The 24,250-nt window shown below is 41.6% G+C and overlaps 3 protein-coding genes across 3 annotated transcripts; all 3 read right to left on the bottom strand.

The window, feature by feature from the left end:
- Positions 1-521: 521 nt before the first annotated feature.
- Positions 522-1,771, bottom strand: ier2a (immediate early response 2a). Its single transcript, XM_083677872.1, has one exon. It carries the CDS (start codon positions 1,658-1,660, stop codon positions 1,082-1,084), a length of 579 nt encoding a protein of 192 aa, XP_083533998.1. The 5' UTR covers positions 1,661-1,771; the 3' UTR covers positions 522-1,081.
- Positions 1,772-4,935: 3,164 nt separating this feature from the next.
- Positions 4,936-7,818, bottom strand: LOC310809886 (histo-blood group ABO system transferase-like; the record flags this gene model as incomplete). Its single annotated transcript, XM_083677406.1, has 5 exons — positions 4,936-5,319; positions 5,567-5,824; positions 5,982-6,033; positions 6,830-6,991; positions 7,811-7,818. 5 exons carry the CDS (start codon positions 7,816-7,818, stop codon positions 4,936-4,938), a joined length of 864 nt encoding a protein of 287 aa, XP_083533532.1.
- A 6,346-nt stretch (positions 7,819-14,164) lies between these two features.
- On the bottom strand, positions 14,165-18,311 carry LOC310809662 (globoside alpha-1,3-N-acetylgalactosaminyltransferase 1-like; the record flags this gene model as incomplete). The annotated part of the gene is made up of 5 exons (XM_083677039.1): positions 14,165-16,412; positions 17,143-17,194; positions 17,369-17,503; positions 18,060-18,095; positions 18,232-18,311. Coding segments are annotated over 5 exons (939 nt in total), but the record flags the coding sequence as incomplete, so codon positions are not given.
- Positions 18,312-24,250: the final 5,939 nt, after the last annotated feature.

Here is a 24,250-nt window from a genome sequence, read left to right as displayed (position 1 = left end):
CGCTGAAAACATATTTTGTGACTCTACACTTTGCAATTAATTAGTGCAATAACCTTGCGATTGTAACAGTTATTCAGAAGGCAACAGAAGTAACACATTATATGTGTGTGTAATGGTTTTATGGCTGGGAAATTGCGTCTTATCTTCCCCTTGTCTCTGCACAGAAACCTTCTGGAAATGACATTTGTTTTGTAAAGCCAATTTTAGGGTGTGTGTGTGCATGTGTGCTCGCGCGCGCGCGAGATGGTGTGAATAGTGATGACACAGTGGGCCCTCCCACTTGTCACACCCATCTATGCTTCCTGTCTTTCTCGGACGCACGCACGCACACGCAGACACACACACACACACACACCTACCCCCCGGGTGAAACAGTCACCACCACTATCTCTTTAGTCACGAGTTCAGCACTCAACAAAATGCCACATCCGCCCGCCCACGTAATAGTTTCCACCATGGAGTCAAAGAGTCCAAGAACAGGGCCGATGATGTTTTAAGTCAACACAAACACTACACAAAAGTTCAAGTTCAGAATAAAAAAGGTTTTAATAAATAAGGCTGAGGTAGTAGGTATCATTGGAATGATATTTTCACAGCTATCAGTTTCAGAAATACAGTTCGGTACGTATAGCCTACAGAAAAGTTGGTACTAACATATACAATTCAGCACCGAATTCCATGGACTTTGGCAGGCTATAGTTGCTCCTTTTCGGATAGGCCTGTAGACCAAGTTCTCCCATCCCCCCCACAGCGACCTGCCCACGGTGGGGGGAAGCCACATTTCCGCTCACATTTCCGAGTCACACAGCAGAAGAGAAACTCGCTCCTCTACAGTGACTCACAGTCACCACTGTCCCCCAAACGAGCTCCGTGTTTTTTTCCGGATGTTTTCACAATCTATGGGGACTTTCCCGTCACATCCAAAGCGACCAGGGAATGTTCCCCGTGTGTCCCTAGGTCCATACGCGGCCTCCTCTCTCCGTCTGGTGCGAATCCGCATACAGCTGAGAACCAGGGCTCCCGGTAGGCCCTACAAAGTTGGTTAAGAAAACTCCAATCCAATCATGTCCTCTCTGTCTCTTCAAAATGCAGCGACGGCTCTTGAAACCGGAATGGAGGCCAGGGTGTCTCCCCCAACACGGCAGCAGTTGCTAGGGCTGCTCCGTAAGACCGTGTCCAGGGCGAGCCGCCTCTCTTTCGATGGCTCCATTTTGGCTTTCTTACAGGGCAGAAAGTCTGGCTCCACGGCCGTCTTGCCCCTTCTCTTCCTGGCGAGGCGGTCGGGTCTCGACATGTCCCTGTTCTCCTTGTCTTCTCGACCGGTTGGCCTGCGACACCGCTGCGGGTGTGCGTCTGTCTGCTCCGTATATACACCGTTCTCCTGGGGCTGGATTGTGGGTGGGGACGGGGAAGCCTCGGTCTCCAAACGGCCACCGGTTGTGTCCATCGTTTCCTCTGCCGGGGATTCTGGCTGGACAGGGTCAAGGGCCGCACTTTCCACTGTGGCCTGCGCCGCATGGTAGATGTCCCGGGCGGATCTCATGACGAGGGTGAGCAGGAGGCTCCGGTGGAGACGGAGTCCCCCGCGCTGGGAACGGGAGCTGTAGAGTTTGCCCAAAGCTTGGACCATGATCCTTTTGGCCTCGGCGCTGACCTCCATATCGCTATAGATGCGTTATTATTTCGGGAATTGAAAATGTGAAAGCCTATTGGATTTAAACCAAAAGTTGAGTTATTCTTTAGTGTTGCTTCTTCAAACTTCCCACACAAGGCGGACTCGGACGGGCTTCGGCGCGTTGTGGCTTTATATAACTTCGCTGACGTCAGTGACTTGTCGTCATATGAGAAACCCCTCCCACCAGGCAACTACTATAGAGAGGATGTCTACTACTAGTGACTAGACAACTGTTATAGAGAGAGGATGTCTACTACCATGACTAGACAACTGTTATAGAGAGAGGATGTCTACTACTAGTGACTAGACAACTGTTATAGAGAGAGGATGTCTACTACCATGACTAGACAACTGTTATAGAGAGAGGATGTCTACTACTAGTGACTAGACAACTGTTATAGAGAGAGGATGTCTACTACCATGACTAGACAACTGTTATAGAGAGAGGATGTCTACTACCATGACTAGACAACTGTTATAGAGAGAGGATGTCTACTACTAGTGACTAGACAACTGTTATAGAGAGAGGATGTCTACTACTAGTGACTAGACAACTGTTATAGAGAGAGGATGTCTACTACCATGACTAGACAACTGCTATGTGTTTGTGTTTATCCATAGAACACAACTTATTTGGTAGGCTAGTACTACAGAATATGTTTGCAAACACTCGTAGTTTTACCTTGAATAATTATTCTAATAATGCGCACCATGTTATGCTCTGTCATCCTATGGTCATGCTTGATTTGTGTGTGTGTGTGTGTGTGTGTGTGTGTGTGTGAAACGCAGTTTCAGTTTCTGTAAGCTTATCGTGCATGAATTCACCTTTTCTTTTGGTAAAGGCTGTGTTGATAACTCACTCCGAGCTCTCTTGTTTTGCTTCCGTCGTTTTTCCTGTAATGTTATTCCCCGGGGCTATTTCTCGCCGAGACAGATGCCCATATAAAGCACATCCGATGGGTTCCCACGGCGCGCGCAACGGAAAACCCGTGACGCAGGTGGGAGCCCTCGCTTCCTTTGCCCATATAAGATGGGGGCTTTGAGGAACACGTCAGAGCACACGTCCTTATTTGGTGTTGTCATGACTAGGCGCTCTGCTTCCCTGGGTCCAAGTAAGGGTACAAGGAACAGTCCTGAGACAAACATCTGTGCTCCTCACCAAGCACGTGAGACTCCTGCCTACAGGCCAGGTTTAAATCCTAATCATGATTATAATTAAGCCTAACAATATAATATCATACCTTGTCACTAGAAAACCTTTCTTTTGCACCAGTAATACAATAAAGGTGGATCAAATGTCAGAATAAGGAGAAAACATAAGTCAAATGTTTACGTTTAGACCTATTCCTGTCCTATCGCCATTCTGTTTGTTTTTACATTCCTTGCTCTTGGTGTTTCATTGTTTGCATGCATAATGTCTACGTCATAATATGACAATAAGGTCTCTAGGGATGAGTTGATTATGACACATTATAGAACTGTCATACTGTAGGTCATTTGACCTTTGATTTCTGAGCTGTGATTAACACCCCTGGGCTACGTTCAAATACCTTTCTACTCATTCCATATGAATGGCCTCATTCAATATGTATCTGTGTGTGTGTGTGTGTGTGTGTGTGTGTGTATATCTGTAACCTTTTTCTTGCCATTAATAACTTCAATAGCAAAATGCAAAAAAAAAAGAAGACAAAAGACAAAATACAAAAACACACAAGATGATCAAAGTGTTCAAACTGTGAAACAGAGAACAAGTGAGGACGGCAGCGGCTGATGCACGGTCAGTAATAACAGGTCAAAGGTTATAAAAAAGGATGAATTACCAAAAGCCACAAGAGGGAGAGAAGACCTTTGCAGCCTTGTGGAGGGACGAAACAGCCAGAGACATGCCAGTCATATGTCTGAACAATTGTTACAAAACATTCTCTGAGATGCAGGTATGGGCACAATGTGCACCCCTTTCCCCTGCCAGTCACATGCCCTCCTGGATGGTGTGTGTATATATATATATTTTCTATTATTACAGAGTTTTTTCATCATCATCATCATCACTAAAAAGAGGGCAGACAACATGTCATATCAGTGAGTGCTTTTATTCAAGGAATAGCACGCAACACCCCATAATAACACGCAACACCCCATAATAACACGCAATACCCCATAATAACACGCAATACCAATAACAATAAATAAAAAAAAAAAAAAAAAAAAAAAAAAAAAGAAAATGCATTACCCCATAATGACACAATGTGTGTAGATTGATGAGGAAAAAATGAATTGAATCCATTTCAGAATAAGGCAGTAACATAACATATTGCGGAAAAAGTGAAGGGTTCTGAATACATACTGTACTCCGAACGCCCTGTATGTATTTTCGACAGGCACTGTGGAATGCCGGATGTCAGGTGAAGTACTTGCATGTCCCGTTACCAGTCTTGTAACAATGAGTGGTGAGTGGGTGAACTGTCACATCAGAATCAGAATCAGAATCAGAATTCTTATATTTGGCCAAGTATATTTGCACATTTGGACAATTGACTTGGTGAGGTTGGTGCATGGGACAGAAAAAAAAAAAGTTGTCTTTGTATGTCCAATTCTTTACGTGTCCTGTAACAGCATGGCAAGGGAAATCTAGTCATTCCATGTCAAATATGATTTATTCATTTTAAAAAATCTACTTAAATGCCCCTTCTCTGAATTCAGCCCCTGCCCATCACAAACCGACTGCATGGCCCTGGAGGGAGGTCACACAGCGGACATTCCACTGTTACCCTTCAATGTTATCATAAGTTAATAGATAGATACATTCTCCGCCTCATGGGTTTAGAAATAGATACATTCTCTGCCTCATAGGTTTAGAAATAGATACATTCTCCGCCTCATAGGTTGAGAAATAGATACATTCTCTGCCTCATAGGTTTAGAAATAGATACATTCTCCGCCTCATAGGTTTAGAAATAGATACATTCTCTGCCTTATAGGTTTAGAAATAGATACATTCTCTGCCTTATAGGTTTAGAAATAGATACATTCTTCGCCTCATAGGTTTAGAAATAGATACATTCTCCGCCTCATAGGTTGAGAAATAGATACATTCTTCGCCTCATAGGTTGAGAAATAGATACATTCTCTGCCTCATAGGTTTAGAAATAGATACATTCTCTGCCTTATAGGTTTAGAAATAGATACATTCTCTGCCTCATAGGTTGAGAAATAGATACATTCTCCGCCTCATAGGTTTAGAAATAGATACATTCTCTGCCTCATAGGTTTTCCCTCACTTCTTTCATGTTTTTGCGGACCGTGGCATATCGGATGAGTTTGATCTCCGGGCCGCCCGTCCCCAATTCCTCGTCCCAGAGGTACTCCGGGGAGAGGACCTTGGTGGGCTTGTTGAGGAGGAGGTAGCGGTTCACGTGGCTCTCCTCCTGCCACTTGGCCTCCACGTTCACTACTTTGTCTGCCTCCAGGTTCCTGCGGCATGTCTTGACCAGTTGGTGGACATCACCCACTGCCCCTCCAAAGAAGCCCCCCGCGTAGTAAAAGTCGCCCTGTCCGTATGGGATGTAGGCAGTGGAGATGGTCCGCCGCTCGTAGCTGAAATTGTCCCGGAGGCTCCCGTGCAGCCATGGGTTCAGGACCCCCACCTAGAACGAGAGAAAAGGATTGATTTGGACCGAGATATGCCTTACAAACTTATTGCACACCTGACATTATTGCACATTATTGCACCAGTACTATTGTCACAATTGTTGATTGTTGCTGACTGTAGTTGAGCGAGGAGCAAGATCCCAAAGATTTCACTATGTCAATTTCGGCTGTATGCAAATAAAAATGTATTTGATTTTGACCACTGGTCAAATATCCATTCCCGTCCATATTCTAGCCACTCACCATCTTGCCTAGTATCTCGGCCCCAACACGGCTGTGAAATTTCATGTCCACATCCACACAGAAGATGTAGTCCGCCTCACTGCGAATCCGCTCCTCGATGGCCGCCTGAATGAACTCCATCCTGCGCATGGAAATCTCCTGCCAGCGGCTGAACTTGGGCACCTTGACGATGGTGAGCCGTCTGCCTGCCGCCAGGGTCACGTTGGGCACAGCTCCGGGCTGGTCGGTGAAGACGTAGTAATGCACTGCCAGCCCTGCCTACAGTAGAATGAGAGAAGGATTCTAGCTACATGGTGACAATTACACACCAGGGATGCAGTGAGGTGGGCCCCCAGTGCTGATATACTTCCTGGAAAAATCTGAAGATTGATGACATCACTGTCCCATCCTCCTTCAGATGGTTCTAGATCCCCACCATGAAGTGCTGCTCTGCCGTCTCCAAGAAGTCACGCAGGAAACGAATGTATCTGAGTGAAAGGACAGAGAAGACGTGTTCTTATAAGAAACTGAACAAATGTAAGCCTATTTACATCTAGGTTTCTTGTCACGCCTGAGGTTGCTGTCTGGTGACTCTGGCGCCCTCCCCTGGCGGTACGGGGCCAGTGGCCTCCCAATCTACCTGTATTCATTTCACCTGTGTATTCTGTCCCGTTTGTTATATATAGCCTGTGTTTCCCCATGTCTTTGTCGGAGATTCTCCCTGTCTGTCTGCGCCGCTATTCTAGTTGTTTACCCCGTTGTCCTAGTTCAAGTTTAGTGTTTCTTTAGTTCTAGTTATTCCACTTGTTAAGTGTGTACTTTTGTTAATGGAGCTGGTTTTCTCCACCTTTGTTTTCCCCTTTTCCCCAGTGTTTGTTTGTATGCCGTTCCCCAGTCTTATGATTAAAACATCCCTTGATTTGTACTTTACGCTGTCGTCTGAGTGTCTCTCCGCACTTGGGTCCACCGCACTATCACCTGCTAACAGTTTCTAAAATGGTGGGTCGTGGGCATTCTCTCTTTGGATCCTGGCTAGAAATATAGGTTTTGTGTGCATGGTAGGCCACAAGGAAAAAAATAGTAAATGTGTGATTGTTCCAAAATCACAGCAAGCCCACTTAGGCATAACAGGGTGAAAACAGGTATAATTCTGAATAGAGAGAGAAAAAAAATAAGATGCGTTCTGTTGGGGGGGACACTGAGAATAGTTTGAGTGATTACAAATGACCAAAAGTTGGCAAAAAGTGCAAACTGTAAGATCGAAATAAAGATGAAACGACTTACTTTGCAACTGCAAACACGGTGGTTGCGATGGTCACATTGTTAGCCTTGAACGCCTCATCTATGATGACAGGGTCAAAGGTTCCCTCCCAGACTATGGGCGCCAGCCACGGGGTGACGGTTAACACATCAGCCCGCCTGCATGGGGAAGACAGCCAGGGAGCACTGGGTCAGCTGGCCTGGATTCAATCAGTAGTTGCGAAATATATACCCTTAGATTAACCCTGCTAGTCAAATCAACATGAGGTAAAGGACACCAATGTCAGTAATCGGCAAGCAAAAAGTGGAAACAGCATACACACGTATATTTATAAAAATGCTGTGTCATTATGGATTATGTTTCGTCAATGCATATGGTGTTCGTACTGATAACAGTAGCTGTCCTAAAGACAGCCAGGTTGATTGACGGCTGTCGTCGTTGTTACCTGAGTAAAGACGCATGCAACTGAAAACCGCTTATAATGAGAGAATATGTTATTCACTTATTAAGATAATGTGTTAGGTCTGTGATAGATCTATTGCACACAAACCAGGACAAGGACATACCATCACATTGTTCAAATATCCATTTATTACCAGCCCTACCCTCTACCACCTTTTCACCTCCTGAAACTTTGCTGAAGGGAAATACTGTTACCTAGCGAAATGTCGCATATGAGTTCCAGTACTTACAATGGCTCCTTTATTTTAGCCTGCCTTGTCTCCTGTCTGAAACAGAGAACAAATTATTAAAGGGATGGTTCAGCCTATTTTTATGTGAAGGTGAAATATCATCTTAGCCTGAGTTGTCCTCATAGGTCAGCAATGAAAGCTTCTTCCGTTCTCTGTTCTCTTTGCTACGGCAGCACATGCTAACAGTTAGCAGTGCCATCTCCAATACACTGGATTCCAATGACCCCATAATTGCATCTTCTGAATTACATACCATAATCTTGTCAGAGAAACTTTAAACAAAGCTAAGTAGAGGCTATATAGTAGACAAACCTGTACATGCTTTTATTGTAATTATAAACATAGTGTAACGAACGGCGGGGTAGAGTAGCTTGCCTTAAGCGGGTATCGAACTCGCAACCTTCCGCTTACAAACCGGCCGCGCTAGCCACAACACCAAGAGAGTTAACTCACTTGGCGGAGCTGCTAACGGGCCTTACACAGGGTCGTTACAATAGTATTGCTGTATTATGCAATGATCTGGTCATTTAGCGTCCGCTAAATGCCATAAATGTAAAATAAATGTAGTTGTTTCCAAAGTGTGGCGTGTGCCGCAGACTTTTGAGGTAGCGCATGTTGCTTATCATGGCATATTAGTGCTGCAGTCACAAAGTAGAGAACGGAGAATGGGAGAGGCTTTAACAACTGGCCCGTGAGGACAACAGAACATAGGAAATTGCTGTTTTCACATACAGTATGTAGACACTGGTATGGTTCTGGAGATTGTGAAAGTGATGTTAAACATTGGTGAAGTATTCCTTTAAGTGAAACAATGCTTTACACTTTTCTATTCACAGCAAAATACAATTCAACCCACTTACAGTGGTGAACAATGTATTGGTGACGTTGGTCTACTTACCCTTGCTCCAAGACAACCTGCTGTGGGATCTCTCGCCATGTGAGCTTTTCAACACTGGGGGGAGCACTGCTAAAGAGTAAGACAGCAGGTAGGGTTACACAGTTTTGCAGGTAGGGTTTTGATATTTCAGAGTGAATGAGACTGACACAGGGTTTTGTATGCCTATATTCTCAGTTTGAGAAGATGAATAAGCAAAATCTGACACGCAGGAGAAAAAAAAGAGATCCTGCCCACTGTCTCAGCTTGCAAGTGTAATCAGGCCAGTGAGGCTGAAATAGAACATGAAGTGGATTTCTGATTACAAGCCAGAACAGCATAATGCAGTAGTGGGTGAGCATTTATTTTAAAATGGAGACCAAGGCTCTGAGCACCAAGTTCCAGAATCATTTGACTTTTACTTACAACACACCCGGTGCACACAGCCCCCTGAAATGTGAAAGGCCAGAGAAAAATATAAACTCAAAAGCGTTGGTTTTTTTTTTCTTTGTTGAAGAGAAACACCCAAGTGATGGGGTCTGAATACTTTCCGAATGCACTGTAGGTGGGAGGAGTTTCACTATTGTCGTTCACAGAACACAGATCAAATGAATGATGACGAACAGTTTCTACATAGTTCGCTGCGTTCACAGTATGATAGGAAATGCTGTACGACGGGAGCTGACGGGGACATGGGGCATTTACTTATCTTGCTTGCTTTCTTACCATGAGGGATTTAAAGCTTGTGAATATATAAACCTGTGAAAATACAAAATGGAAAATGCATAGGTTATCATCATCATCACAATAAATGGTAATACAAATAGTGATAGGCATACAATTGATTCAATCATTTAAAATGATGTGAGATACAAATGGAAAAATACGCAGTCAAAGGTACATTTAGAGTTATAAATAGGTGTGGGCACTACTGGTTGAATTAGGTCGCAAGCTCCGGTGTCGTCTACAGCAAAGAAAGTGGCTGGAAATGTGTTTATTTGGTTTTACTACAAAGCATTAAGTTTGGTGCAAATCCAGCACATGCAATGCCGTTTCTGCACCATCTCTCGTGTGAAGAATAGTGGTAGCTGCATCAAGTTATGGGTATGTTTGTCACTGACAGGGACTGGGGAGGATCAAGAGAAAACTATGAAATTTGCTGAGTTGGTAGTGACATCATAATCTATACAGTGCGTAATTGATTCCGATGCAAATCAGAGACCCTATAAAAACAAAGATATTAATTCCAAAATTACATGAACTATTATCCTTGCATTAAAATGGACTCAATTCAACTTATTGAGTGATTTGTTGATTACATTTTTGCATTTTAGCTCATTTTAAGAGTGTCATAGCAAAGGGTCTGAATACTTGTGCACATTAAGTATTACTGAAATGTATAAAAACCTGTTTTCGCTTTGTCATTCTGGGGTATTGTGTGTGGATTGATGGCAAATTCTTTTAATTTAATCCACCATTTTAAATTGAGTCTATAACACAACAAAATATGGAAAAAGTGAAGGGGTCTGAATACTTTCCGAAGGCACTGTAACATTGTTAGTGGCTTACACTTATGACACTTGGTCCTCCAAAGCAGTTTCATGATGACTAATTACAGTTATTGATGATACCATCAATATCAATGTTATTACTCAACTTTTGCAATTATGATTAATTACTACTTCAGTAATGATTGTCAATCATGTTATATCCATGTCACGCCTGAGGTTGCTGTTCTGGTGGTCCGGTGTCACTTCTCATATCGATCACCTGTGTTATCCTGCCCGGTGTTGTGTATATATAGCCCTTTTGTTCCCCCTGTGTCTTTGTCAGAGATTCTCCCTGTCCGATCGTAAGTGTATCCTGCCTGCCAGTCAGTTGTCCGTATTATCTAGTCGTTTACCCCGTTGCCTTGTACTTGTTGGCCTGTTTATTGTTATTTCTTAGTTTGCCGTTTACTCCACTTGTGAAGTGTGTACCTTAGTTTATGGCGACTGGTTTTCTCCACTTTAGTTTTTACCTTCTTTTCAAGTATATGCCTTTGTACCCTGTGCAATCCTCTCATTAAATAAAAACATTATTTTTTTGCTATATCTTTCGTCTTGAGTTATTCATCCGCACTTGGGTCCACCTTACCAACACTTAACAATCCTTGTTCATAATACTTTTGCAAATATTATAACAGTGATTCTGATATTCCCATGCACTATGTATTCAAAATATGCATATTTTTAATTCATTCATCTGTTGTGCGCTTTTCAGACAGAAAATACAGCTTCAATTACGTTTCGATAACTATTGATCATTCCAAGTGTAACAGACAGAACCAAAAAGGGCCGCTTCTGAAACGACTGTACCCTTTCACAAAGCGTTCGGTCAGCTACACTATGGAACATTCATGTTTAGTTACCCTGCGAACGTGGTTGGCCAGTTGGTTAACTTGCCAGCCAAGTTCAAATCATGGCATTTTAGGACCCATAATGTAATCTGCTTACATTTCCCCACCGCATTTTAAAAGAAGACATCCCAAACTTTCTCCAAATTGTCAAAATCCTGTGTGTAAAATGCCAAATACGTTGGACAGAATCATGCTAACTTGAGCAACCTACACTTGTTGTCATCCAATTGATAGATTTTTTTCCGTTCAGATTGGTTTCACCATTTATAAAGTACAACATTTTTAAACATACTCCCCCTATTTCAGGGCTCCTGTAATGGTTCAATCAGTATCTGTAATACTAAATTGTAGTAAGTAGTAGTTCGTTGTCTCTGTACTTTGACACTCTGCACAATGACAATAAAGATTAGAATCTAATCTAATCTAAACAGTCATATGCATGCAATGCCTGGTGCTGGGTACTTTGCTCTGCCAGGCCTGTACTTCAGCTGTTGTTTGTTTTGAGGTCTTTCTGCTCTTTCCCTCTTAAGCAAATGAAATGCATGTTCAATTGGATATTCACTTGGCCACTCTAGAACTTTCCACTTTTTGGCCCTGAAAAACTCCCTATGACAGTATGTTTGGGGTTATTGTCTTGCTGTATAATGACCAACTGGCTAATGTCGTTGGTTGTTAGGGTGAAACGGCACTTTGTCCGCTGTCTGAAAGGTACAGTTATCGAAGCGCAATTGAAGCTGTACTTTCTGTCTAAAAAGGGTATAAGACGCTCGCAGGTGACATATGATTGATTGCGTCTGTAATCTTCTATCATTTAAAGTCGAACATTTTGGATTAATTTTGGTTTTAAATTGCGATAACATCAGTGAATGGTCTGAATGAAATAATTAATGTTATAATATTCCTAAAAATGCATGAAAACAGTTGGAATGCAATGGTGGCATGTAAGTAAGCCATCATCAATTACGTTTTGCCTTAGATACCTCTTAAAACCAAAATGAATAGAGGGGGAACAATATCTCACACAGGAACACACGACACTCACATCTCACGAAATTACGTCTCTCGTGTCGCGTTATTGATTTCAACACGGAGTGAATTAATGCATTGTTTTAAAGCATTGGCAAGCGACCGTTACATTAAAGCTAGCAGTTCCCCTGCCTCGTTTAAAAGGTTATAAACAATGTTCCTACCAACAAAGTAGTGTTGCTGATCCACACACTGCAAGCGGAAAGCAACCAAACGGCGGTCCTACAACAGAATACAAAATAACAAGATAAGAAAGTGCTATACGATTAATGAAATCGTATTTCATAATTCAACACGGAACTTGTTGAACTCCGAAGGCAACACTATAAAAAAAACTGCACCATGAAAATAAATGTAATTTGAAAAGGAATGCCTGCGGAACATGTTTCACCTTGGAAAAAGCAGTGCAATCTCGAAATATGATGACACAATCATATCAAGCCATTAACTCACCTTTAAACATCTTCGAGCAAGCACTGCTAAAATAATCCTGTGAAACAATCCTTCTGATAGCCTACACTTGAAGGGAATTACGTGAAATATATTTTGCAACCAGTATATTGCACTCACTCTTGTTATATTGGTTTACATGAGTCATTGGCCTCTCTCCTCCGCCCCCTAGTTACTCATTCCCGAGTGGAAATTAAGGCGTTACAGCAGCTCACATCACAAACAACAATAATAAAATAAAGTGACAATAGAAAAATAGAATAAAAATAAGATAGACATCTGAAACATTATATACAGTAAGAACAGTCCAGTATGATTCAACATCCCCCAGCCTGACTCTGGTCAACCTGATGGAGCCAGCCGGAGGAGTTGTACAGTCTTAATTGCGGCAGGCAGAAAATATCTCCTATAGGTGAATTATCAGACTCCATCACACTGACATATCACGCAGGTTTGAATGCGCATGTCGGTTGCAAAAAGAAAGTTCGAAAGTCCGAAAACATGTCGTGTTGTGCAGTGGGAGGTGTTTCCCATAATCGAAAAGCTGTTAACAAAGGTCTTAATTTTTTACCAAATACCATCAACTCACACTCCTTTTAATGCTAACCGCAGATGTCTTTGGTTGCAAGCCCTCAGAAGAAAAGATTGGAACGAGAACCTCATTAAAAATGCCCGACATTCCATACTATTGATTTAGTTGCCAGTAGTTTCAGTTCTGCGATGACTTCATCTGTCAGCTCCGAAAACATGATAAAAGAAATGTTAGATAACTTATTTTGTTAATACAAATTGCAACCACAGCTGGTTCCATGTGCCATTAACTTGTTACATGGCACTGGTAATAACGTTTTTATATTAATTCTGTGTGATAATAATGGCTTTACATGATGCAATAAAAAAATGTTGGCTGCTTCTTACATGTCCATGACCTGATCTTGTCTACATTCAGATTTTAATGAAGGTTTAATGGGGTTTTTCTTCTATCCGGCGATAATCGCTGGAGCGTCACCCTCCCAGTCGACAGCGCACCTGTTCCCTGTATCCACTCAGCACACCTGCGAACCATCAGTAATCACCTCCCTATAGGAACCCTGCCTGAACTCCACTCCGGCGCCAGAACCTACTGTGTCCCAAGTTAACCCTTCGAGCATCCACATACGTTTCCAGCCATCTTTGCTATCCTCCCGTGTGTATCTCACCGTGTTCTCCTGTGCCCCATCCAGAACCCTCGTCTTCCTCAGATTCCCCTCCTCTAACCAACCACGGACCTAGCCCCTACCCCCTCTTCGCTACTGGACCTCCCTGCTACCGATCCCTGGACCGAACCCCGAATACGGCGCCTAGAATCAATATTAGACATTGACAGTAATTTAATTTCATGAGCTTGGCATTATGCCTGCACAAATTATGTGACAGAACACCCGACTTACCAGAAATACCTGTCAAGCCAATTGTCCAAATACATTTGGTGCACTGAAATTGGGGAACTATGTATGTATAAAAAGTGTTGTCATTTCTAAATGGTGAAACCAATGTGTACACAAATACCCTAAAATAGAAGCTGAGATAATAAAATCTCTACTTTAACCTCATAGTAATTGTTTGATTTCAAATCCAAACTTTTGGAGTATATAGTCAAAATAAGATAAAACGCTTCCCTTACACATGGCACTGTATGTATGCAGGAAGAGAGGGGTGTCGGCTGTCATATTATACCTTGGGTATGAAAATATCTCTTTTGGTTGTTGAGCTACTGTTAGTGAAGTGGATTTACATCTGGTAACAGAATGACAGTAACAGAATGACTAAATGGGTCCCCCACAGAAATGCATGATTTATGGATTTAAATGTCATCCGGTACATGATGATGTAGCTAAAATAGGGAAACAAAGATAGAAATATACAATAGACACTCCAATCAAGGTAATAATGTATTCTTTAATCAACTGATATATTTAATTAAAAAGGGAAATTTATTTAAAAAAAAACAAACTAGAAACATAAATCGGCCTTTGAAACTCTTCATTTAATGTGATTTAAATTAATGAAATTTGTTGTTTTCTTCATTATACGAAAAGAAAACAGCTTATACTTTTGGCGGCCAAAAAAATGATTTTGAACTGATTTTGAAGTTGGCCTATATCATGCAGAGAAACACCTCGTTTTCCTCAGAGATAGCCTCTGAAAAATGAAAAAATTCTTTATTGTCTGCAACTGGTTTGAGAAGGATCCCAATAATCTGCTTTAGGGACACCACATCATATGTGTCAGTGTAGAAGTGTGCAACACGTATGTCATCATTCTCAATGGAAGTTACTTGTGCTACATATTTGGATGATTTGCTGGCTATGTTTTCCCCACTACATTCAAAAACACTGTCTCCATTTATTGGAGCATGAGATGAGGATGTTGATGCAGTGGTTTGTAACGACTACTGTTTGATTTCCCCCAGTTTTTCGGCTGTCCCTGTGGAAGCCTGAAGGCACTGTAGGCACTCAATGTTTGACCAGAAGTCAAAGCCTTTGCTTACCCCTATTCTTATGATGAAAGATGGTTGAGAAATGTATTTCTCACTTAATTTCCCCAAAATATAGACTCTTAGCTTTCATTTGACACCCAGATCGCCCTGATAAATTTCACATTGGTCCTCATGGGTCCTTTTACACAGAACTGTCCTCGGGCAAAAAGCAAGTTTAGCTTTAAAAACAGAAAAAAAACATTGCATAACAACACCTCTCCTTTTTCTAAAGATCTGATTTAACTGAACTGTATAACTGTACAATAATATAAATATGTATATACGAATAGTGTGTAAAAAGTATTTTGTTGTTTCTTGATGTCTTGACAATATATTACTAATCTTATTTTATTATTTATGTATTATTATTATTATTATTATTATTATTATAGTATATTATATATTATTATTGTTATTGTCATTATTTATCATTATTTCTTAGTTATTATTATAACTATTATTGTTTACTATAAAAAATAATGATTTTGATTTCTTGTTATATTATCTTATGTTGTTCTTGTATATAAGTACTTCTAGCCAGCTAAGGAAGCACAAACTGTTACTGAAACATTAGGGTTATAGCCATCTATCCCTGAAAAGTAGTGATAGTGGGTCTGATGACCAAAATCACTTATGAAAAATAGGACTAGAAAAAAAGTGGTGTGCACTTAGTCACAGCTCTAAAATAAGCAGGCCTACAAGTCCATTATTGTGACATGTCACCATCCAGCAGTCATGTTCTCAGAAACGGGTTACAATGTGTTTTTCTACATAGAGATTCAAACAGAAAAGAAAACCGAACATGTTAATATGCAATATCAATATGTGCAAGTTGCAAAGAGAATATCACATCAATAAATTGTAGGCTATGTATACAAGCAACATGAATGAACCTAGCAATATAAATAGGACACTATTTACGTGTGTGTGTGTGTGTGTGTGTGTTTGAGAGAGATAGAGATAGACAGAGACAATGATATTCATTGTTAACATTATTGTCTGTACTGTATCACTAGTTTTCCCGAACGTCTGCTGTATTCTTTTGGACAGTGGAGAAACGGATGAGTTTGACCTCCTTGTCTCCTCCTCTGTTGTCATCCCAAACATACTCTGGGGACAGGAGCTTGGTGGGCTTTTTAAGCAAGAAGTACCTGTTTAGATGGCTCTCCTCCTGCCATGCTGCCTCCACATTTATGGCTTTATCTGCCTCCAGATTCTCACGGCATGTTTTGGTTGCCCTATGAACATCCTCCACCGCCCCCCCGAAAAAGGCCCCAGCATAATAGAAATCCCCCTCGTCTGCAGGTATATAGGCCCTTGACACTGGACGCCGCTCATAGGGAAACTGGTTTCGGGGCTGCCAGTAAAACCAGGGGTGTATCACAGCGACCAGCTTGCTGAGTATCTCGGGACCAACGCGATTGTGGAACTTCATGTCAACGTCCAGGCAATAGATGTAGTCAGCCTCGCGGTGGATGTGCTCCTCAATGGCGGTCTGGATCAGCTCCATTCTGCGCAGTGAGATCTCCTGCCAGCGGCCGAACTTGGGCACTTTGATAATGCTGAGGTTTCTGCTTGTGCCAAGGGTCACACTGGGAACGGCCTCAGGATGGTCGGTGAAGATATAGTAGTGCACAGCCAAGCCCACCTAAAATGAGATGAAGAGGGATCATACAGTGCCTTCAGAAAGTATTCAGACCCCTTCACTTTTTCCACATTTTGTTGTGTTATAGACTCAATTTAAAATTGATTCAATTAAAAGAATTTGCCATCAATCCACACACAGTACCCCAGAATGACAAAGTGAAAACACATTTTTAGAAATTTCAGTAAATTTATTCAAATTGAAATACAGAAATACTGCATGTACATAAGTATTCAGACCCTTTGCTATGACACTCTTAAAATGAGCTAAAATGCAAAAATGTCATGAACAAATCACTCAATAAGTTGAATTGAGTCCATCTTTATGCAAGGATAATAGTTCATGTAATTTTAGAATGAATATCTTTGTTTTTATAGGGTCTCTGATTTGCATAGGTATCAATTACATTTTTGCATTTTAGCTAATTTTAAGAGTGTCATAGCAAAGGGTCTGAATACTTATGAGGTATTTCTGTATTTCAATTTTAATAAATTTATTGAAATTTCTAAAAACAAAATGTGGAAAAAGTGAAGGGGTCTGAATACTTTCCGAAGGCACTGTATACACTGTAAATTCCATTTGGCTACCATTATACACTGTACGTATGTCTTAGGAATTTTGAAGAATTTTAGGATGTGCATTTAATTTGACTTTTATTACTTATAATACTTTTAACTAATACTTATAATACTCTTTATCTATTATTTGAAATTATTAGGAAAGGTATCTTGACCATGAAATGCTTCTCTGCTGTCTCCAAGAAGTCACGCAGAAAACGACTGTATCTACATGGAGACAAAGTATCCTTACTGTATAGAAGGTCTGTATAGAAGGTCAACAAGGTGTACAGTATGTTTGAGTACAGTATATTTATAAAGGAAAAGGGGAAAAATAGTGTATTTTAACAAATGGATATGAAAAAACAGTGGTCAAAATGTGATTTAATTTTTTATATTCACCTCCCAACCGAAAAAACAGTGGTTGCGATGATCAGGTTCTGTAATTTACACGCTTCATCTATGATGACAGGGTCAAAGGTTCCCTCCCAGACTATGGGCGCCAGCCACGGGGTGACGGTTAACACATCAGCCCGCCTGCATGGGGAAGACAGCCAGGGTAGAAAGAATGGCTTAGCTGGCCTGGGTTTCATTCAGCAGTTGCAAAACATTTCTCAAATGATTAATTTTATTTATTTCCTAACTTGTAAGTGATTAACCCTTATTCAACATGAGTTGAATAACATGAGTCAACATGAGTTGAAGGATACCATTGTCAGTCATCAGCAAGCAAAAAGTAGAAAATGTTTTCACACATTTCAAACCTTCTGAATTTGAATGTGTGTGTGTGTGTATGTCTGTCTATCTGTGTGTGTGTGTGAGCGAGAGCTTATATGCAATATTCATTTGGCTATATTTTAACAAAATAGCGCTCAAACTTTGCAAACATCAGAGAGAGAGAGAGAGAGAGAGAGCACAAACCAGGACAATGGCACCTTCATCACATATTAAATATGTGTATATTAATATATATATATCATTATCAGGCCCAAGCTCCTTCACCTTTTCACCTCCTGAAACTTTGCTGAAGGGAAATACCCAAGTTGCACTGCAAAATGTTTTGTTAAAATGCCCTGGCACACGTAGTACTTACGATTGCTCCTTTGTTTTAGCCTGCCTTGTCTTATGTCTGAGAGAGAGAGAGAGAACATGATTGAGTGAAGCAAAGCTTTATACTTGATTTTCTTACTCTTTTTGTAACAGCAAAATACAATTCAAGACACTTTCAGTGGTGAACAATGTATTGGTGACGTTGGTCTACTTACCCTTGCTCCAAGACAACCTGCTGTGGGATCTCTCGCCATGTGAGCTTTTCAACACTGGGGGGAGCACTGCTAAAGAGTAAGACAGGTTACACATGGCCACAGTTTTTATTTTGACATTTCAGATGGAATGAGGCTGAAATAGAAAATTAAGCGGATTTCTGATCTCCAGCGAGAACAGCATAGTACAGTCATAGTGGGTGAGCATTTAAAAAAATAAATAAATAAATGGAGACCAAGCAACATGTTCCAAAACCATGTGACCTTTACTTCTACCACACCTGTGTCCAACCTGGTGCAAACAGTCTCCTGCAGTTCAGTGTGAAAGTCCAGAGAGAAACATTCTTCCCATAGGGGAGCAGCATGTGTAAACATTGCACAAATGCACACCCATAATAAATCTGGCTCATTAGTCAAAGTGGCTTTATTGTCAATTCTTCACATGTCAAGACATACAAAGGAATCGAGAGGACGTTTCTCACTCTCCCACGGTGAGACAGATAAAGTGCACAGGCACAACAGATAAGACAAGACATACTAAAAGTGAAACATTCAATGACAGACAAGAAAATAATTTAAACAGTGCAAAAAGAACAGTCAGTAAAGACAATAAATACAGTAAATAGCGGCCAAATGCTGGTAATAATAATAGTGCAATAGATCGGTAGATTGTCCAGAGTCCGTAGTGTTTTTAGGGGGGGGGGCTGAAGGGTTGGGGGGTTTCAGCTTCCTGGCAGCCTGGAGGATGTGGCTGGGGGGAGTGAGGGGAGAGAATTTAACTTCCTAACAGCTTGGGGTATGAAGCTTGTCATGAGTCTGGTGGTGTGGGCACGGAGGCTCCTATACCTTCTTCCAGAAGGAAGGAGGCTGAACAGTCTGTGTGCGGGGTGGCTTGCGTCGCTCACAATCGAGGTAGCTTTTCGGGTGAGGCGGGTGGAGTAGGTGTCTTGCAGGGAAGGGAGTGGGGCACCAATGATCTTACCAGCTGTGTTCACTATGCGTTGCAGTGCTTTCCTGCTGTGTTCGGTGCAGCTACCGCCCCACACAGTGATGCAGCTGAACAGGATGCTTTCAATGGTGCCCCGGTAGAATGTTGTCAGGATTGGTGTGGGAGCTTTCGCTCACTTCAGCTTGCGGAGGAAGTAGAGGCGCCGCTGGGCTGTCTTCGCCAGTGATGCAGTGTTGGTGGTCCAGGAGAGGTCCTCGCTGATGTGCACCCCCAGGAATTTGGTGCTGCTCACTCTCTCCACAGCAGCACCGTCGATGGTCAGTGGTGGGTCAGAAAGTCCGATGTGGGGGAGGGGGGAGGCCTTGTATGCTCCTTTGTGTGAAGTGTAGACCAAGTCCAAGGTGTTTTCCCCTCTTGTTGGGAAATTGACATGCTGATGGAGTTTTGGTAGGACAGTCTTGAGATCAGCATGATTAAAATCTCCAGTGAGGATGGTAAATCCATCTGGGTGTGCTGTCTGTTGTTCACTGATGGCCTGATACAGTTCACAAAGTGCCGCATTCCTGTTGCTGGAGGTTGGAGGGATGTATACCGCAGCTAGCAAGACCGCAGTAAACTCCCTCGGCAGATAGAAAGGACGGCACTTTATGATCATAAACTCCGCCAGTGGTGAAGTGTTTGCATACTACCACAGCGTCCCGGCACCACTCATCACGAATGTAAACACAAACCCCGCCGCCACGCTGTTTCCTCCGTTGACGAGGGCAAAGTCCGCTCGATAGCATGTCAGCTGCTCAAGTTGTACAGCGGAGTCGGGGATGTTGTCGTTAAGCCATGTTTCGGTGAAAACAAGTACACAGCAGTTACTCACCGTCCGATTCGCAGTCGTATGTGGTCCATTTTGTTGTCCAAGATTTAAGTTGTTAAACACCGTTTACACAGTTGTTATCGCTTTCAAAAATGGATACAAGGAATTGACAATGATGCTATATGTCAACCCTAACCCTAACCCTAACCCATAACGAAGGTAAACCCTAACCCTAACCCAGGTAAACGAAGGCCCTGTCGGTCAGTGAGAGACATAGCGACGGAATCCGTGTGTGGTAGGTCAAAGTTGTGGTAAGTACAAATTGATCTTATATCCAGAAGAGATTGGCGGTCATAGGAAGTAAGAGCAGCAACGTGTTGCACACAAAAGGCAATAATAAATAGCAAAATAGTAAGAAAATGGCGAAGTTGAGCAGGAGCCGATCCGATAGCAGCCATTCGTGGCGCCATCTTGGATTGTACAGCTTGGATTGTACTAATTACACTTTTTACAGAAATGACGAGAATGAACATAAAACTCCAGAAGGGAAATAGCCAATCAGTTTGATATCAATCAGATTGATACATAGTGTACATTTGCGGAAGTTCACTGCATTCACTGTCTGATAGTAAACGCTGTTCGACGGCAGCTGATGGCGGCATTTATGGTTTCTTACCTTGAGAGATTTAAATCTTGTGAAAATATCCTGTGACAAGACAAAATGGAGAAAAAAAAACAGATTATCATCATCACAATAAATGATAATATAAATGATAATATAAATGATAATAAGTGATATTTTTACAATTACATGTAAAACATGTTGATCATAACATGAACAGCGAAAAATATGCAGTCAGAAATACAGTTTAGCACAAGAGGATATAAATAATAATGACTGACTGATGGTTTCTTACTTTGAGAGATGTAAATCTTGTGAAAATATCCTGTGACAAGACAAAATGGAGAAAAAAAAACAGATTATCATCATCACAATAAATGATAATATAAATGATAATATAAATAATAATGACTGACTGATGGTTTCTTACTTTGAGAGATGTAAATCTTGTGAAAATATCCTGTGACAAGACAAAATGGAAAAAAAAAACAGATTATCATCATCACAATAAATGATAATATAAATGATAATATAAATGATAATGACTGACTGATGGTGTGACATCAGCATTACCTCACAAGACAGAAGAACACCACTTCATTGATTTCACAGCTTGTTGATTTCAACACGGAGTGAATTAATGCATGGCCTTCAAGTGTTGACAAATAACCTGTTACGGTTCCCCCTCCTATCCACCTGTAACCCATCCCCAATCAGCACCCTATAAGAACCCTGCCCGGACATCACTCCAGTGCCAGATCATACTGTGACTCATGGTACCATACTTGTGACCTACAGACGCTTCAACCCTCCAAAGAAACCCTTGAGAATTCCTTGTGTCTTGTTTTCCTCCTTGTAACCTACCCTGTTCTCCTGTGCCCATCCAGATACCACGTCTTCCTCGGTTTCCCTTCGTTTACCCATCCCACGGACCTAGCCCCTACCGGAACCTCTGCTCCCCCTATCCCTCTCCACTACTAGACCTCCCACTACAACTCCTGGACCGAACCCTGACTACTCCTACGGATATCACACGGCTCTTCCCGTTCCCCCGATCATTGGACCTCCTGTCATCGACCCCCGAACCGGACACCAACGATCCCTTGGATAATCTCTCTCTCCTCTACCCCTCCCCTTATTATTTCCCATTAAACACGCCTTTGGGCTAAATGCTACCCTCTCTGTGTGCCGTCATTTGGTTCCTCAGACTTTCTGTGTAACATAACCATTACATTAAAATTGCAGTTCCCCTGCCTACTTTAAAAGGTTATAAACAATGTTCCTACCAACAAAGTAGTGTTGCTGCTCCACATATTGCAAGTAGACTGCAAGTGAATGTCTGCACTAGAAATGGAATACAAAAGAACAAGAATCAAAAAAATAAGTCAAAGCAGTCATAAGCGAACATTAAACAACAGGACGGACAGTCACAGAACATACAGCATCACATTACACATCAAAAGCCTGCCTAAACAGGGACATTGTAGGGGAGAGCATACCATTGGCAAGGAGCTATATAATGTGCTATACGATGAATAGGCTATGTCGTTTCACTCCACAAATTCTTTCCCAAAATCACTGCAGGAAGACTTATTTCAGACTTATTTACTTGAAAATAGCAGTGCTTTCACAAAATGTTATACAATCATACTGTATCACACCATTTACTCACGTTTGAACATCTTCGAGTCCGGCAAACACAGCTAAATTAAGAATGACGTCATCAAATCATACAATAATGGCTCTCTCCTGTGCCTGCTGACTGACTTTTGTTGAAATAGAAGTTGGGGCTTTGGTAACCTTCGGACTCCTTTGCAAACAGTATCTTTACTGCACTCATATACAATAGGGTTTATAGCCCTACTATATGGTTTATAGCCCTACCCCCTACGTCTATTTGAGTGAACCGTATGAACCTACGCCTACCTACCGTCAGCCCTTGTTCTCTGGGCGGGCCAACAAGCTACACACGCTCAGATCCCCATGGGAGGATCTCTGGCTGGTGTTATGGAAAATACATTGATAGAACTATTTTCAGGTTATACACTTTCATATGACTGATACAACTTGAAACATATATAACAGATACTGTGTTGTGTATTGCACTTTCACAACATACATCAAATGAACACCGGAGTAAAGTTAACAAAAGTCTTTACTGGATTTTTCTATGAGCATGTTACATTACATTCGTTACTCTGCCGAAGCACAACTGCTCTAGCTTACTGTATCAATGCGCCGCTCAGTACTACCTCAAAGGTACATGCGCATAACATAAAAGTAGTCCCATTAACTTTAACTATGAACATAACATACTGTGATTACATTTTCTCTTGCCATACCTCTAAAGTTCTATAGCCATTGTTCTGAGAAGCACTGTATGATTTACCATATCAGCGGTGACTTTGGAGGGAGTGGTGAGGGAGCGCAGTAATGGGGGAACAGACATATCTTGCCGATAGGTGTGAAATGTTGAACGCCGATTGATCAGTAAGAAAGTCTCCCCATTCTGTTCATTCTCTCCCGCCCTCTCTCACGTAAACACAAGCCCATCAGCCGATAGCCTTGGCGGCACCTACCATTATGTTTAAACTGTATAAAAGACAACCCTGATAATCGTCTCTTCAGACTTGGTAAATCCTAGACTTCCACCACACTGGGCACGATTAATCTATATGCAACATGGAAATTGTTTGTATTACATATGTGTCCCAGTTTTGTCAAGTGTGTTTAGTTATATCCAATGGGTAACGTGGGAAACTAGGGTGCAGAAAGTGAACTATCTTCACAATGAATGGGAGGGGTTTGTGTGCATAGTTTCATACATGATGCAATGTTCATACATGTTGCAATGAACTACTCTATTTTGCAGTGGATATCAATATGAATATGCAATATGTTTTCTATTCATGCTATAGGTCAGGGGAACATGTGTTTTTCATGTTGAGGAAGAAAACCCTAGGACTTCTCTTTATAAAAAAGAACTGCAATCATAAACTGCAATCATAAACTGACAACACCTGCATTGACCGCAAAATGAATTCTTAGGATGGCTAAAACAGAAACTCTATATTATTTTGTACATGTTGATTTGACCATTCGGAAATTACAACACTTTTTATACAAAGTCCCCCTATTTCAGGGCACCAAAAGTAATGAGACAGATTCATATAATGTCCAAATTAAACACTCATGTTTAATATTTGGTCGACAATCCTTTGCACGCAATAACTGTCTGAAGTCTGCGACCCATTGGGCCTACCAAACACTGGGTGTCTTCTCTGGTGATGCTCTGCCAGGCCTGGGTGTCTTCTCTGGTGATGCTCTGCCAGGCCTGGGTATCTTCTCTGGTGATGCTCTGCCAGGCCTGTACTACAGCCGTCTTCAGCTGTTGTTGTTTTGAGGTCTTTTTGCCTAAAATCTTGACATCTTGTCAGAAATTAAATGCATGTTCAATTGGATTCAAATCTGAAGATTGACTTGGCAGGCCAAGGACAAACCACTTGCTATCGCAGTATGTTTTGGGTCATTGTCTTACTGTATGATGAAGCGCCATCCATTGAATTTGGAGGCATTTGCTTGTACTCGAGCAGACAAGATGTTTCTGTACACTTAAGAATAGATTCTGCTGCTGCCGTCAGCA

Source organism: Argentina silus (genome assembly GCF_951799395.1).
Source record: "Argentina silus genome assembly, chromosome: 9".
Lineage (NCBI taxonomy): Eukaryota > Metazoa > Chordata > Actinopteri > Argentiniformes > Argentinidae > Argentina > Argentina silus.
This window is presented reverse-complemented; position numbering and strand designations above follow the sequence as displayed.